Source organism: Pipistrellus kuhlii, unplaced genomic scaffold, assembly GCF_014108245.1.
Source record: "Pipistrellus kuhlii isolate mPipKuh1 unplaced genomic scaffold, mPipKuh1.p scaffold_m20_p_1, whole genome shotgun sequence".
Lineage (NCBI taxonomy): Eukaryota > Metazoa > Chordata > Mammalia > Chiroptera > Vespertilionidae > Pipistrellus > Pipistrellus kuhlii.
This window is the reverse complement of record NW_023425404.1, coordinates 12,571,295-12,589,066: the sequence shown is the minus strand read 5'-3', so window position 1 is coordinate 12,589,066 and position 17,772 is coordinate 12,571,295. Positions and strand designations below refer to the sequence as shown.

The 17,772-nt window shown below is 38.8% G+C and overlaps 1 protein-coding gene across 5 annotated transcripts in view; it reads left to right on the top strand.

Moving 5' to 3' along the window:
• ZNF410 (zinc finger protein 410) overlaps positions 1 to 17,772 on the top strand; it is a 38,003-nt gene that overhangs the window by 12,908 nt on the left and 7,323 nt on the right. For all 5 annotated transcript variants that reach the window (XR_004986883.2, XM_036431647.2, XM_036431626.2 and 2 more), the window contains exons 2-9: positions 1,137 to 1,320; positions 3,283 to 3,418; positions 6,439 to 6,657; positions 8,510 to 8,701; positions 11,536 to 11,686; positions 12,092 to 12,273; positions 16,381 to 16,470; positions 16,940 to 17,065. Coding sequence is in view for 4 of the 5 variants with exons in the window: in XM_036431647.2 (XP_036287540.1) it covers positions 1,288 to 1,320; positions 3,283 to 3,418; positions 6,439 to 6,657; positions 8,510 to 8,701; positions 11,536 to 11,686; positions 12,092 to 12,273; positions 16,381 to 16,470; positions 16,940 to 17,065 (1,129 nt within the window). In the remaining variant the exon portion in view is untranslated. The remainder of the gene's footprint in view (positions 1 to 1,136; positions 1,321 to 3,282; positions 3,419 to 6,438; positions 6,658 to 8,509; positions 8,702 to 11,535; positions 11,687 to 12,091; positions 12,274 to 16,380; positions 16,471 to 16,939; positions 17,066 to 17,772) is intronic.

The following is a 17,772-nucleotide window of genomic DNA, read 5'->3' as shown; positions in this document are numbered from 1 at the left end:
ATAACACTTATTCAGGTACATCTAAATGCTCTATTTGTAGAGTGAATTTTTCTAACTTTTCACTTTACCTTGGTATTAATTGAAAGCTTTCATCTTGAGAGCATTTTACACTGTATGATCACTTCGTATATAGTAGCGCTGCCAATTTTAACAGTAATTGTACAAAATAAAGTGAACTCACTTTACCAAAATCCCAGGGGGGAAATTAAGCTATTCAAAAGTAAGAATTTAAATTATGGGGAGAAAACAGCTGCATCAGGGTCCTGAGAGTACTACTTTGGGAAAATATTATTCAAATTTTGACTGATTCTATAAATATTTTTAGAAAAATGGGGAAATTGAGAAAATAGTCAAACCAGCCTGCCACCCAATTAACTACTATCATAGCTGTGTGAATTTCCTTTCACTTTTTCTTATTCTTACCTTAACTAGTTTTAGTACTGACAAGTGTGTAATTTCATATATATATATATTTTTAATATATTTCTTTATTGATTTCAGAGAGGAAGAGGTAGAGAGAGAGAGAGAGAGAGAAACATCAGTGATAAGAGAGGATCATTGATTGGCTGCCTCCTGCATGCCCCCTACTGGGGATCGAGCCCACAACCCAGGCACCAACCTTTGGCTAGAATCGAACCTGGGATCCTTCAGTCCACAGGCCGATGCTCTTTCCACTGAGCCAAACTAGCCAGGGCTCATATTTTGTTTTTGTAATTTTGTAATTTAGCCAACATTTTCTAATTATTGGGTATAATTTAATCAACACTCCTCAATTGTTGGGTATATGCATGTATTTATATGTTGTTTGAAGTTTATTATCACAGATGATAAGATGAAATTCTTTGGACATATAGCTTTTCTCATATTTAAGAACTTCCGTTAGAATAGATTAGTAAAAATAGAAATTCTACATCAAAGTAAAACTTTATGGGTTTTGATACCTACTGGGTTTGTTCTATTTTAAAACAATTGTTTTAGGAGGAATTCTTTATTGCTTGCTGTGGATACACCAGGGTGGAAACAGTGGAAAAGGACATGCAACTTACGATTATTACAGTAGATAAAGTCTTTGTTTATTTAGCTACATTTTTCCTCTGCTCTTAATATTTTCTCTCTCTCTCTTTCCCTCATTTTAGGCTAAATTGATTACCCACCCAGCACAGCATCTTACAGGAAAAGCATAGCATGTCCTAGAGGAATATGAGCATAAACAGGAAGGTGTTGTTGACTTTGAATTAAAATTTTAACTTGTCCCCTGAACAGCTATAGGATTTGGAAGCTGAATCAATGTTATCAGATGAGTTAGAATCCAAACCAGAGGTGAGCCAAATCAGCTTGTTGTTTTCTTTTTGGTGGGCTGTATTCCAAAGGTTGTATTTATTTAGTTTGGGGGTCAACAGGCTTTTCCTGTAAAGGGCTAGATAGTAAAATTTTAGTCTTTGGGGCCATATTGTTTTGATAGTAACTACTAGTTTATTATTTTTCTCTTAGTAAGTACTTTTTCAAAGATTTAAGAATTCCATTTTTACCTCATTACTTTTAATATTTGGTATTTAATAAGAATAAAGTTATACATCTAGATAATTATATGACAAAATTTTATATTTTATACATGGCATATGTGGGTAATGTGTGTATACATATGTAAATATTTACTACCACAAACCATTTTTTTATTAATTTTGCATATGTCTGAAAGTATTTTCTTTCTAAATGTAATTGGAGGACTTAAACTTTTTTTAAAAAAAGAATTTTTATTGATTTTTAGAGAGAGAAGAAAGGAGAGGGAGAGAGAAACATTAGTGTGAGAATACAACATCAATTGGCTGCCTCCCACATGTGGTCTAACCAGGGATCAAATCCACAACCTAGGTATGTGCTCCAACCAGGACTCAAACCTGCTACCTTTTGGTGTATGAGACAATGCTCCCACCAACTGAGCCACACTGGCCAGGACAACATTTTTTTTAAAAAAATATCTTTTTACTGATTTTAGAGAGAGAGGGAGAAAGAGAAGCATTGATCTCCAGCCTTCTGCATGCCCCCTACTGGGGATCAAGCTGCAACCTGAACATGTACCCTGATCAGGAATTGAACCAGCAGCCTTTCAGTGCATGGGATGGTCCTCAACCAGCTGAGCTACACCGGCCAAGACAACATTTAAAATTTTTATTTATTTTTCTCATTTTAATTTAAATATATCTGTGTTACATAATGAAAAGTCACTGAATTTGGAATCAAATTACTTAAGTTTGAAGACTGACACTGCTTCTAACTAGTCTTATGACCTTAGAAAGTCATCCAGTGTCTTCAACTCGATTCCTTATCTTTAAAATACATGTTCACAAGGAGGCATGGATCAGACATCTGAGGCATTCTCAGAGGGAGAGTAGGGGAGGGTGGGGATAAAAGGGAGAGATCAATCAAAGGACTTGTGTGCATACATATGAGCCTAACAAGGTCAAGGACAACAGGGGGGAAGGGCATACATGGGGAGTGGTGGGGGATGGGAATGGGGGGTTGAGAATATGTGATACCTTAATCAATAAAGAGATTAATTAATTAAAGAAAAATAAACAAGGCATGCAGCCTGAAAAAATAAAATAAAAACACCAGTATCTCAAATGACCTCCCAAAGGAAAAAAATAAAATAAATAAAAAATAAAATACATGTTCAAGCCTTCTGATTTATAGTGAGGCTTAAAAGAGCCAATACTCAGAAAAGTGTTTTATAAAATGTAATTGGTACAATGCGGTTGGTTTTTTTGTTTGTTTTGTTTTTTAAATATATTTATTGATTTTTTACAGAGAGGAGGAGAGAGGGATAGAGAGCTAGAAACGTCGATGAGAGACAAACATCGACCAGCTGCCTCTTGCACACCCCCTACGGGGGATGTGCCCACAACTAATGTGCATGCCCTTGACCAGAATCGAACCTGGGACCTTTCAGTCCGCAGACCGACGCTCTACCACTGAGCCAAACCGGTTTCGGTGCAGTTGAGTTTTTAATAGCCATCATTTAAAAATATAATTATTTTTATTATTTCTTTGGTGGAAGATGACAGAGGTTAAATTAATTACATAATTCAGCCTTTCTCCAGAACAGATGCTTGATAAAAAGAACTTTAAATTTTGTTTGTTGTAAATTTAGTTTTACAATGAATATGGCTGAGACTAGTGAGTATTTAAGACTTGATTACATCATCACCTTTTGGGAAATTCAGGTGTTTATAACCATTCCTAACAACTTGTATATCTTTTTGTTGTTTCCCCTTTCCCTAGCTCCTGGTACAGTTTGTTCAGAATACATCCATCCCATTGGGACAGGGGCTAGTAGAATCGGAAGCTAAAGACATTACTTGCTTGTCCCTCCTTCCAGTGACTGAGGCCTCAGAATGCAGTCGGCTAATGTTACCAGGTAAAAATTAAGAACACTACAGTTACGATAAATGAGTCCTAAGAGCTTAGCGTACTCTATGGTACTGGTGGAATGGATTGACTGATTTTGTAACAGACTGGTGGAAACTGTAAAAATTAGGAATTGTGGAGAAAAAGGAGCTGTGGGAGTCATAGTGCATTGATAGTTTACACCAGAGGAATGGCTATGATCACCATAGAATATGAAGGTGAGAAGGAAAGAAGGCTAAGGTAGAATGCCTTGGAGGGAAGAAGGGAAGTCTAGAGTAGTATAGGAATAGTGGTTTAGAGTACAGGCATGGAACCCCAGGGAACAGTCAATGTGTCACATGTTCCTAAGAGGCCCAGTGAGATAAGTCAACAAAGCCATTGTTGACCTACCAGGACCTGTTCCATGGAAGGGGTAGAAAGCCAGGCTGCAGTGGATTGTGATCCTTGTGTAAAGTAAGTATAGAGGAAGTATCTACACTTTTGTAAAGACTCTCCTGCTATGGGAAGGAAAAAGAGAAGGATGTAAGATAGATGGAAAAATTCTTTTCTCAGATTTGAAATATTTAAGGGTGTTTTTTTTGCTAAAAGAAAAGAGCCAGTTAGAGAAGTTGTGGACAGAAAATGTGGATAATTGGTGAGGAGGCTTCAGGAAAGGTAAAATGAAGTAGAGTGCTAAGCATAGGGAAGTGAGGTTATTAGCTGTGGATGGGAAGAGGGTGATCCAAAGCTGCTAATCTTGACTATTACCAAGGAGAACATTATTTTTAGATGCAGTGAATTCTTTGTTTCCTGGTCCTTGTTTTAAAATTTGGAATACTAATGTTAAATCAGGTGAGGATCAATATTTGTTGGTGACAAATTATTTGTTATAGTCTTCTGGTTACTGTGTTCTAGTGGTGTTCCTTTTTCTTTTATTTTTTTCAAGTGACTAAATTTTTTTCCGTGTTTAAAGATTCAAGAAGGGCAGATACTGTATAATGAATTAACCAAATGTTGATGTAAGGTTTCCCTAACTAGCTCCAAGTTTTCCACATTTCCTACCTTTCAGTTCCCATTTTTCTAATAGTATATTGGGAGTCTTTCCATATGTTTATGGATTTTCAATGTATGAAAATTTCTACTTGCTAATAAATTTTGATCTTCATTAGGCTTTCCCCCTGACTTTTCTCTCCCAATTTTAGCTTATGATTTTATTTTTTACTGAGTATTAACATGTCTCTTTCCCCCCCAATTTTAACTTATTGAATAAATATTTAACAATAATAAAGGAAATGAAAACAGAAACAAAAGCATGTCTTCTTTTGCACATTACCTTCTTTAGTTTTAATTTGATTTAAAATATTTTCAAGAACCAATTATACAATAGATAATAAATGCAAAGTCATGCACTCACCTCTTAGCTCATGAATACAATATTACAATAGCAAATGTATCTGCACAAACCTCCCTAATCTCATTCCTCATTCTATGGATGGCCGGCATGTTTTCTTTTTACTTGAGATATATGATAGATTCAGAAAAGTATAAAACCATATGGATATACATATTGAATTATTGTAAGGAAGATACCAACCACTTAATAAAGAAGTAGAACATTGCCAGCTCCTAAGCCCTCCATAGGAGCTCTCTCTGATAAAGATAACCTCTGTTGTTCATAGGTCACCACTGTCCTTAGCTTTTGAGATAGTTCTTTGTTTCCAAGTTTCCAGTAATTACCCAAGTCTAAGTAACCCAGTTTGATTTTAGCTGTTTTTGGACTTTAAATTCATGCAAGTGTGTTATACCTTTCTTTCTTTGCTAGTACTCTGTATTTGTGAGATTAATCCGACTCATTCTTATGTGTGTAGCTATGGTTTGTTTGATTTTATTGCTCTAGGGTAGGGGTGTCGAACTCAATCAGAGAAGGGGCCAAAATCTAAAATCCAGCCTAAATCGCAGGCCGAATGGTTTACTGAACAGTCATAAACTGTCATTGTGATGGAAACGCAGCGGAGTGCAGTGATGACACATTGCAAGGCCTGGCGGGACGGATTTGGCCCTCGGGCCTTGTGTTTGACACATGTGCGGGTATTCTGTTATATGAGTGTATCACAATATTGATGCCACCACAATTGATGAATATTCACTTATTTTCTATTGTTCAGTGACAAACTGTGTCTCTATGAGCTTTATTTTTAAAAATTTTTGTGGTAAAATATACATAACAAAATTTACCATTTAACCAATTTTATGGCATTAGTAAGTGTATTTATATTGTTGTGCAACTTCATTAGGCTTTGACATGGCAAAACTGCCCCTAGGCTTCCACTTCTATTCCTATAATTTTGTCTATTATCCCCTTAAAATAGGAAAAATGTTATCTGCCTTTGGTAAAGATGAAGGAAACCCTAGAAAACAATGGATGCTTCAGCACTGTAGTTCAGATCCTCATTATATTGCAACCAAAACCTTTGTAAATTCATCTCTATATTACAATAAAATTAGAAAGTATTTGATTATTTCTTTATATCCAGTGTAAATCTAGGCTATAATGAAACATATTGATGATTCTATAAAATTTCAGTTATTTCCCCAGCTCTGCTCCCCCCTCTTCCTCAGTATTTCACCAGAACTGTCACATACATGGAAGGGATCTCTCCCAAAGAAAAATAATTTAAAGTTTAGAGCCTATTCTTAGGTTAGTATTTATTGTATAACCATATTTTTTAAGGGAAAAGTACTGATTTCTGGCCTCAAAGGACAAAGGTCTATAATTCCAAATGTGGATGGTTGGTTATTAGTTACTGCCAGGTGTTAGAGGAGTATATCCCTCACTTTTTGGCTGACTCCCTTTAGAACTTAAAGCCATCTCTTTTGGCTTTTTTTGTATTTTGGGGCAAATTTTGTATTTGTAAAATGAAAATGTTGTCTGTTCCTATATGGATGTTAGATACTAATGAATGTTAAAAGGGTATTAGGTGCTATGTATCAAAATTGTGAGCTCTTGGGAAATAGGTGCTTTATGAAACTTCACTATTTTTTCTTTACTAGATGATACTCCAAATCATACTAACTCCTCCAAGGAGATCCCTCCTTCAGCTGTGTTAAGAAGCCTTCAGGTGAATGTGGGCCCAGATGGAGAAGAGACAAGGGCTCAGACTGTACAGAAGTCCCCAGAGTTTCTGTCCACTCCAGAGTCCCCTAGCCTGTTGCAAGATCTACAGCCAAGTGATAGCACTTCTTTTATTCTTCTTAACCTAACAAGAGCAGGTATTTTTTTTTTATCCTTTTCTGAACTCTGCTCATGCTTTAAAAAAATTATGGTGGGCCATATTTAACTCAGTCATGCTTGAAATGAAGCTTTATTATTTTATTACTTTGGAGAATTGGTATAGTTTAGTGATCAATTCAATGTGGATAGAGCGAGGGAAGACTCTAGGGTGACTCAAAAGTTTCTTGTATGGGAAATTAGGTGGTGCCAGTCACCAAGATAAAGAAAAGGGCTGGAGGGAAGATGATTAGTTCTTACCTGTGCCTGTTGATGTTGAGCTATGGGAGGGACGTCCAGGAGGAGGAATCCTTCAGTGTTAGAAACAAATCCAGAGCTGTAGAGAGGTCTGTTATGAAGTATGTAGTTTTGGTGCTTATCAGCATTCAGGAACTGTATGAAACAGTGAGCAGGATTCTTTGATTCAGTAGTAGTCTAGCACTGTGGTTGGCAAACTGCGGCTTATGAACCACATGTGGCTCTTTGGTCCCTTCAGTGTGGTTCTTCCACAAAATACCACGGCCTGGAAGAGTCCATTTTGAAGAAGTAGTATTAGAAGAAGTTTTAAGTTTAAAAATTTGGCTCTCAAAAGAAATTTCAATCGTTGTAATGTTGATATTTGGCTCTGTTGACTAATGAGTTTGCCGACCACTAGTCTAGAACATCAACAGAAAAATAGACAAATCTGGGACTATGGGAAAAAACCCAGACGTTTATGAGGATAACAGAAGAATAGGAAGGTGATGAGGAGGTAGGAAAGGGTAAAGAGGATCAAATATATGGTGACAGGAGATTTGACTTTGGTTGGTGAACATACAATGCAATATACAGATGATGTGTTACATAACTATACACTTGAAACATATAATTTTATTAACCAATGCCATCCTAATACATTTAATAAGGAAATAGAATGTGAGTGGTGTAGGGGCATCCAAGGGAGGAAAACGTTTTAAAGAAGAAAGGTTACTAAATCATGCCAAATACTTCAGAATGGGCTAGTGAGATGAGGACTAGTGACTTTAGCAAGAGCAATTGTTTTTGCAGTAGTAGACAGAGGTGGAGGGCAGGGTTAAAGAGATGGGGAGTAGTCCTGGCCAGATGGTCAGTGGTTAGAGCACTGGCCTGTGGACTGAAGGGTGGCAGGTTCTATTCCTGGTCAAGGGCATGTACCTCTGTCACAGGTTCCCCAGCCCTAGTAGGGGCACCTACAAGAGACAACCAGTCCATGTGTCTCTCTCTCTGCCCCCTCCTCCTTCCGTCCTTCTATTTTCTCTATAAGTCAATGGAAAAAATATCCTTGGGTGAGGATTTAAAAAAAAAAAAAAAAAAACAGAGAGAGAGAGAGAGAGCGCGAGAGCGAGAGAGATGGGGAGTAGGTGGCAGGTGAGAAAGTGAATATGCAAGTTAGCAGTTACACTTGTTTAAGAAAGTTAACTTTGAAGGAACAGATGAAGGTGGGCAGCTAGAGAAGTACTTGGGACTTGTTGTTCTTTTAAAAAAAGTAAAGATGGAAGAGACTTGAGCTTTAACAGGTTTAAAGACTGTGAGAGAGGCCTTAAGCTGGCCTGTAGAGAAGAGACAGCTGAAGGAGACATGGGATAATAAAGGGCAGGGTGGGGATACCAGAGGAAGGGGTTAGCCGGGTTGCCAGGAAGGACAACTTTGCCATGGAAATAAAGGAGGTAAGATGAAGACAAGTCTGTAGGCTGGAGCGGAAAGGTGATACCTAATCTTGTGTGAGAATTGAAGCTTGAGGTCAGTGAAAATCTGGAACAGCTGATACAAGACACAGGGTTCCAATAAAAGGATTACTTGATGGCTAACTTTCATATATCTTCTTGTTTCTACCAGGTCTGAGCTCTTCAGCCGAGCACTTAGTATTTGTACAAGATGAGGCAGAGGATTCAGGGAATGATTTCCTCTCCAGTGAGAGCACGGACAGTAGCATTCCATGGTTCCTCCGGGTTCAGGAGTTGGCCCATGACAGTCTGATTGCTGCTACTCGTGCACAGCTGGCAAAGAATGCAAAAACCAGCAGCAATGGTGAGACCCCTGTGGTGTTTTCCAGTATTCTGTGCAGAAATTTTGGTAATGCAATGGTTATATTTTGACAAAATGAAATTTGCTCATGACAAGTTAGCAGCTAGTTATGAGGGCTGTAGTATTGTTTCATTTCTTTTTTTAATGTTAACCTTTATTTTTAATTTTTTTTAGATTTATCTTTATTGTTGAAAGTAATATAGATGTACATTCCCCCTCACGCCCCCCCCCCCCCCCCAATTGAACCCTTCTAGCCTTTCCCTTCCCCCTGTATTTTTTCTTTTGAGTTCAGCATGTCTATACTACTTCCTCTGCCACTTTTCTCTACCCAGTGATTTTCAAAATGTTATCCTTGGATCATCAGTATCACTTAAGAACTTAGAAAGGCAGGTGGTTAGGCCCTATCCTACTGAAGATCAAATTCTTCCTATGATGCTTTTGCTAATCTCTGGATCCTGAAATATTCAGCATCTCGTGGGCGTGGGGTGGGTTTCCTCTTTTCCTTCCTCCCTTCCTCCCTCTTTCTCTTTCTCTTTCTCTTTCTCTTTCTCTTTCTCTTTCTCTTTCTCTTTCTCTTTCTCTTTCTCTTTCTCTTTCTCTTTCTGCCACTCCTTCCCTCCCTTTTATTTCTCTAAAAAAAATCAATGGAAAAAATATCCTTTGGTGAAGATTAACAACAACAACAACAAAATTTAATTTTGCATTTGATGCTTATATCAGGGTAGGCAAAGGTCCATGGGCCAAATACCCACCTGTTTTTGTAAATAAAGTTTTATTGGAGCACTAGCATGCCAATTAGTTCTACAAATCGTCTATGGCAACTACCATGACAAAGTTCAGTACTATGACAGAGATCATATAGCCCTCATAGTAAAAAATACTTACTATCTGGCCCTTTACAGAAAAAGTTGACCGATCCTTGCTATATATTAAATATAACCTCACTGGAAATTGGTATCCCAAGTGCAAAGACCTGCTGGTATAACTGTAGAAGATTTAAAGTGTTTACAGTTGTTATCCAGCTTCTGCAATATGAGGTGTTGAATTTTTTTGTCTTTCTCTTTATTTAAATGTTTGAACCAGTGACCTCTAAATATTCAAAATTATCATTGTTAAAGTCATTTTAATCTGTCTTCAGCAAACAGTTCTCCCCCCCCAAAACAAACAAACAAAAAACAAACAAACAACATTGCAGTAATTGAGGGTGCACTTCTTTGAGTGATTTTGTAAGGACTCAGATACTAGGCAGCTGCTCTTTTCTGAGGGATTTTCTTCTGCTTTATAATTATATCATTGTATCTACAAAATTGAATGCACAGAGCCCCAACTGTCACAGGCTTAAATCTCTGGATTAGCGAGGGGTTTCTGCAGACCTTTCCTTAGACATTAATTAGGTGGAGCTTTGGAGTTGGAAAATTTCCTTTGTGATGTGTGCTGTTTAAATTTTACCAATGTACAGGTATTACTTTTTCAATTAAACACATTTAAAAAACTGTGTTTTAAAAGAGGAAGTTAGTATTAACTATCAGAAGGCATCTTAGCTTTTACTTTGACCTTGGAGCAATTAGTTTTATGACTAGCATTGATGCAGTACAAGAAGGCGAATGTAGGGCAGGAAGAGAATAAGATCAACAGATGGGACAGACACTGCCTTTGGTCAACTGTCAGGTTCCAGGGAGTGTGATAGGAACAACATGTGTGCCCAACCCTTGTCTTTCTAAGGTATGTATGAGTGGAAAGATAAAGTCTTTATGCCTATGGCAGAATTACATGAATGTTTTTCTCAATTGATGTCCAACTATGTCTGAAAGAAAATAAAAGGAAAGGAGCACCACCTGCTACTTTGGAATATAAATACTTTTTAATTAACTGATTTAGTTAGATTTAAGGAGGTACTGCAATGTGTGCTTCTCTCTCCTCCTCTTATTTTGTTGAACAAAAAACTTCAGTAGATACTATCTCTCACGTTTTACAGTGTGGTTAGAAATTTTTAAATCTGCTGAGTTTTTGCATTCTTAACCCATTGTATGCCATAAGCATCTGTAGATGCAAGTGGCCGACCTTCCCTACATGCCACGTGAGTCTATAAAAAAAAAAAAAGTTTTCCCTAAGTGGCAGCCTTGACCAACTTTAAAATCATTTTTCGTAAGAATTTTCAGCTTGCCCTAACCGGTCTGGCTCAGTGGATAGAGCGTCAGCCTGCAGACGCAAGGGTCCCAGGTTCGATTCCAGTCAAGGGCATGTATCTTGGTAGTGGGCATCTACCCAGTAGGGAGTGTGCAGGAGGCTGCTGATCGATGTTTATCTCTCATTGATGTTTCTAATTCTCTATCTCTCGCCCTTCTTCTCTGTAAAAAAAATCAATAAAATATATTTTAAAAAAGAAAAAGATTGGCCATCTACAAAAGAAATTAACTACCATAAGCCCAGAACTAAGCCAGAATGGCTGTTCCTCCTTAAAATACAAGTTTGTTACCTATCACTTTAAGTCACTCCACTCTGGGTGTTGACATATCTGCCTTCTCATCAATCTGTGTAATACAAAGTAGGTTTAACTCTGCTTTTTGATATAAAACCATTTTTGACATTTCTTACATTTGCCAAGAGGCCTAGTCTGTGCAACAAAGCACGATGGCTTTGGTAGTTCTCTGGAGAGAGGGGATGGGCATGTGGAACACTCTCACTTCCTGTGTTAAATGGATCCAAAGAGTTGGGGAAGATGAAGATAGGTATTTGATAATTGATCACTAGAAATAAAATATGGGAGCCTTGTTGCTTGAACTAAAGTATCTGAGCAGGGTTTTTTCCTGGATTATAAATATGTGACTCTCTTATAGGAGAAAACGTCCACCTTGGTTCTGGTGATGGGCAACCCAAAGAGTCCGGGCCCCTTCCTCAAGTGGAAAAGAAGCTCAAGTGTACAGTTGAAGGTTGTGACCGGACGTTTGTGTGGCCAGCTCACTTTAAGTACCACCTCAAAACTCATCGGTGAGCAAAGCTGAGGCGCCATACTTGGAGCCAAAGACATTGATGTTTCTAGAGGAACCTGTAGCCCCAATTGATAAATTAAAGGAAAGCAAGGGCTGCCACTCATCTGTGCTTCAGATGTCTTTTGTTCTTTAGTAGAAAGATCATCATCGTCTCATTTATCTCATTCTTGGCAAATATTTAATCAGACATTTGGCATCTAAATGAACGGCAGCAAGAGTTCTCAAATCTCATTATAAATATAACGTCTTGGAGAACTTAAAAAGAATAATGCATAAGCGTGGGCCCCACCCTAAGCCTATGAAATCCATATTTTGAGAAGAAGGGCCTGGGCATCAGTAGTGTTAACAAACCTCAGGTAACCAGTATCTCCAGTATGGTTGCTCATGCGTTTTTGTTTTTCAGAAATGACCGCTCCTTCATCTGCCCTGCAGAAGGTTGTGGGAAAAGTTTCTATGTGCTGCAGAGGCTGAAGGTGCACATGAGGACCCACAATGGAGAGAAGCCCTTTATGTGCCCCGAGTCTAGCTGTGGTAAGCAGTTCACTACAGCTGGGAATCTGAAGAACCACCTGAGGATCCACACAGGTGTGTGCAACCCTAACCTTCCCATGGACGACTGTTTGGCTTAGTGCTTGCTAACATATCCTTAGGAAAGGCTCTGAGGTGGAAATAGCAGCGAAGGTCTAAGGTTGTTGCTAGAACTATGAAAATGGATTTTTTTGTGTTTTTTTTTTTTTTTCAGATTCCTTATGGCACTCTTCAATTCATTCAGTAACATTTCTTGAGCTTTCACCTGTGTGTGAGAAACAGACAGTGTTAATTTCTGCCTCTAGGAGCCTAAAGTGTAGAAAGGAATATAAAACCTCTGACAGCAATGATATCAGAACTGGACAAAATAAGTCCTTCCAGATATCTTTGAATATTACACAACTGTAAATTGGGTGTGAATATTGAGTCACAGAAACCTTTCAGAGCCTTTCCTAGGCATTGAATGGGGAAAGATGGGGGAAATACAAAGGCAAAGATATAATCCCTGACTTTGAGGAACTTGCTTTTAGGGCCTTAGAGCATGAGAAACAGAATAGAGAAATCACTTGTTCTGGGTCAAACATGTTCATATCAAAGCGGAAAAATAAAGATACCCTGGCTCTCAGTCTGAGAAGGAGACGTGAGGGGACACCTGAAGGATAGGGTGACTTTCCAAGCCACTTGTCCAGCATGTGCTAAGTCTCTTGCCAGGTCAGAGCTTACTCACTGAACTCAGACCACTGCCTCAGGATGTGTAACTCTTCTCTACTTTCTTGCCACTTCCTTTGTCTCTTCCTTGTTCATTCTTGCATGACAAAAATAACAGCAGGTAGCCGAAACCGGTTTGGCTCAGTGGTAGAGCATCGGTCTGCGGACTGAAAGGTTCCGGGTTCGATTCTGGTCAGGGGCATGTACCTTGGTTGCGGGCACACCCCGGTAGCGGGTGTGCAAGAGGCAGCTGGTCGATGTTTCTAGCTCTCTATCTCTCTCCCTTCCTCTTTGTAAAAATCAATAAAATATATTTAAAAAAAAAAAAAAAAAAGAAAAGAAAAAGGAAACTATACTTGCTCCAAGAAAGCAGTTTGAATTAAAACAAATCAAAACAAAACAAAACAAAAAAACTGCCCTAACCGGTTTGACTCAGTGGACTAAAGAGTCCCAGGTTCCATTCTGGTCAAGGGCATATCCCCAGTAGGGGATGTGCAGGAGGCAGCCAATTGATGTTTTGTTCTCATATTGATGTTTCTTTCTCTTCCTTCCTCTCTCTAAAAATCAATAAAAAATATTTTAAAAATTAATATAATAAAAGTTAGTATTTATTGAGGTAATTTAATATGTGCCAAGCACATATGTGTGTGTGTGTATATGTATATCTTATTTAATTTTAAGGTAACTTTATTCATTACAGACTGTATTTATTGATGAAGAAACAGAAGATTAGAAAATTACATAATTTGCCTAACATTATGTAGCTAGAAAATGGCAAAGCTGCCAATTTTATTTTATTTTTTACGTTTAAAATATATTTTATTGATTTTTTACAGAGAGGAATAGAGAGGGATAGAGAGTTAGAAACATCGATGAGAGAGAATCATCGATCAGCTGCCTCTTGCACACCCCCTACTGGGGATGTGCCCGCAACCAAGGTACACGCCCTTGACCGGAATCGAACCCGGGACCTTTCAGTCCTCAGACCGACGCTCTATCCACTGAGCCAAACCGGTTTCGGCAGAGCTGCCAATTTTAGTGGCTTACCAGGAGAGCTTACTATGCCAGGCACTGTCCTGAATACTTGAGTTATCTCATTTAATTCTCAAAATAATCTTCTGAGATTGTATCATGTTCATTTTATGGATAAAAATCTGATTCTTGGAGCCCCAGTTGGGCTGCCCCGTTGGCTTGAGCATTGTTCCATACGCCGCAAAGGTTGCTGGTTTGATTGGATTTCTGGTCAGGCATATACCCAGATTGGGGGTTTGATCTAGGGTTGGGGCACTTAGGGTAGGCAGCCAATCTCTCCCTTTCTCTTTCTCTCAAATCAATCAACATATCCTCTAGTGATGATTATAAACACACAAACAAAATTAATTCTTGGAGAGGTTAAATATCTTTCCCGTACTAATAAGTGGTAATGTCAGGATTTGAACTCAGGGTCAAGTAAGTCATGCTTTAACCATAATGCAACATTGCCTTTTAAGCCTCCTCTTCTTTTTTGTACTTTATCTCTGCAAAACCTCTCAGCATGTAGATGTGTTCACCAGCCCAGAAGCTTTCTGAACCGTGTGCCTTTGGGGTTTTATGGAGGCTCCATCTCATAGACTGAAAACTCCAACTTGCTAATCATAGGATGGTCCATCCAGGAGCCCACAAAGAGTCATTTCATTTAAACAACAGACATTGTTACCCAGGAAATTCCAAGGGATTTGAGACTGTGTCGTAAACCAAGATCAAACCCAAATATTAGAACAAAAGATGCTCCTAGTGTTCTGTCACTTAAGAAATTTATAAGGGTGTTAGAAACCTGCATCAGCAACGGGGATTAAAGGCTAAATGATAGAACAGAAGAGTCTCCTAGTGCCCTTACTTATAAGGATTTTAGGAACTCTGTGTTGAGAACCAGGGGAGAGGCCAGTGTATATATTTCTTGTTACTTCACACTTGCTGTTTTCTGAACTTGCCCTGGGTGCTCTCAGTTTCAAGGCTCTGCTTATGCTATTCTGTGTGCCTGGAATTTCCTTCCATCTTTGTCATCTTTTATGACCAGCTTAAATTTAGCTTCTTTAAAAAATACCACAATCAGAGTCTCTTCCCTCTCCAAATGCATAGCCCTTTTTGTAGAAGAATTTATACTGGTGTTATTTATAAATACATTTATCTCTCTCACATTAGTCTGTGACCCCTAGAGGACAAGAGACTACATCTGATTTTTTTCACTTTCTATTTTGAAAAAATTATAGACTTACAGGAAATTGCAAAAATAGTACAAAAAGTTTTGTGTGTTCTTCCTCCACTTCCCCAGAAAGTGATACCTTATACAGTCACAGTGCGATATCAAAGCCAGGATGTTAACAGTACTGCCACTTAGTCCACAGGCTTTATTCAGTTTTTACCATGCATGTTTGATTTTTAAATAACTAAGTAATATTGTAGAAAAAATTTACAGAAAAGTGGAAAGAAAATAAGTAATTTATAATACCACTACTTTTAACATGTTTTATAGATTTTTGGTGTACCTTTACATGTTTTTATTTTATTTTTTATAAAATGAAAATATATAATATCTACTTTATAACTTTAAAAATCTTTTTTTAATGGATCTAGAAACTGATTCTTTTTAAAAATATATATATTTTATTGATTCTGGGTTTTTTTTACAGAGAGGAAGGGAGAGGGATAGTGAGTTAGAAACATTGATGAGGGAGGAACATCAATCAGCTACCTCCTGCACACTCCCTACTGGGGATGTGCCCGCAACCAAGGTGCATGCCCTCGACCAGAATTGAACCTGGGAACCTTGAGTCTGCAGGCCGACACTCTATCCACTGAGCCAAACTGGTTAGGGCTAGAAACTGGTTCTTTTTTTTTTTTTTTTTTTTTTTTAATATATTTTATTGATTTTTTACAGAGAGGAAGGGAGAGATACAGAGAGCTAGAAACGTCGATGAGAGAGAAACATCGACCAGCTGCCTCTTGCACACCCCCTACTGGGGATGTGCCCGCAACTCGGGTACATGCCCTTGACTAGAATCGAACCTGGGACCTTTCAGTCCGCAGACCGACGCTCTACCAATGAGCCAAACCGGTTTTGGCTAGAAACTGATTCTTAAAGAGAATTGTTTAAAGTTTATAAGTTTAAAATTCTAGCAGCATATATTATGTACTGTTAATCTTGATGTCCTCAGAGGGGTGTGGTCACTAAAGAGGTAGGTCAGTGCAGGTGAGGGTCAGCTCTTGAGCCAGGAGGGAGAAAAGGGCAGTGAAGTCTGGTGGGCTGTATACTAGCAGAACATTGAGAGGTGACATTTGCTAGATAGCCAATTGAAATTATATGGCCTGAATTAAAGAAATCAGAGTAAGTCATTGGAAACAGAAAACGGTTGGTGGGAAAAGAGAGTGAGAGAGTTCACCAGAAGACTGAGTCTTTATCTCATTTTCTGTTTCTAGGAGAGAAGCCTTTCCTTTGTGAAGCCCAAGGATGTGGCCGTTCCTTTGCTGAGTATTCCAGCCTCCGAAAACATTTGGTTGTTCACTCAGGTATCGTATCATTGTGCAGAACCACCAGGGTGAATGCTGAAGACGAGGACAGTGGTGGCGGGGGAAGCGAAGAAGGGGGTATTGTGATCCCAGGGTTGGAATCCTTGAGGATAGTACAGATCCTAGAGCCCTGTGGAAGCCTGTATCTGAAAAGGGAAGTGAATATTCTGTGTGGCTACCATGACCTTATAGCAAAGATGTTTTATGAAGGCAACAGAACAATGGGTCTGGAAAGGACTGACTGGGGCTTGGGAACAGTATGCTAAGTCTTCCTTGGGTACTTTTCCTGCCTTCTTACTGAAGGTTGAGAGGCTGGGGAAGGTGAGAAGTGGGAGAAGGAGCAGCCTCTTATGTACAATAATTGAACATTCTCTGGGCTTCTCCATCTAGGCCTTGAGTCCATTTTCTTGTTGTCAGGAATGTACCTTGTCATTTTGGCTCCCCTGTTTTAATCTGGTCCCTGTTTCAGGAGAGAAGCCTCATCAGTGTCAAGTCTGTGGGAAGACTTTCTCTCAGAGCGGGAGCAGGAACGTGCACATGAGAAAGCATCACTTGCAGATGGGAACAGCTGGGAGTCAAGAGCAGGAGCAAACTGGTGAGGAGACAGGCTTCGGTGGAGCGCTGTTTCTGGCCAAATAACTGGATGCCTGGTCACCTGGGAATTTTCTCGTTCTGTTTTGGGTAGAGACTTGGTCTCATTTGATGGGCTAGTGGTTTCCAAACATAGCTAGCTATACAGTAAAACTCTTTGCAAGCTTTTTTTTTTTTAAATTTATTTATTTTAATATATATTTTATTGATTTTTTTACAGAGAGGAAGTAAGAGGGATAGAGAGTTAGAAATATCGATGAGAGAGAACAGCTGCATCCTGCACATCCCCCACTGGAGATGTGCCCACAACCAAGGAACATACCCTTGACCGGAATCGAACCCGGGACCCTCGAGTTCACATGCCACCGATCTATCCACTGAGCCAAACCTGTCAGGGCCCTTTGCAAGCTTTTTAAAAAATACATATATTTTTATTGATTTCAGAGAGGAAGGGAGAGGGGGAGAGAGAGAAACATCGATGATGAGAAAGAATTGATGAGTTGCCTCCTGCAGGCCTCCTACTGGGAATCAAGCCTGCATCCTAGGTATGTGCCCTGACTGGGAATTGAATTGGCAACCTTTTGGTTCAAAGGTCGACACTCAACCACTGAGCCACAAGCTTTTAAAATATAAACAGTATATTCATATTGTCTACTCCTCCTCCTAAATAAAACAAAACAACCTGATAAGTGAGATTATTTGGAAGTAAAA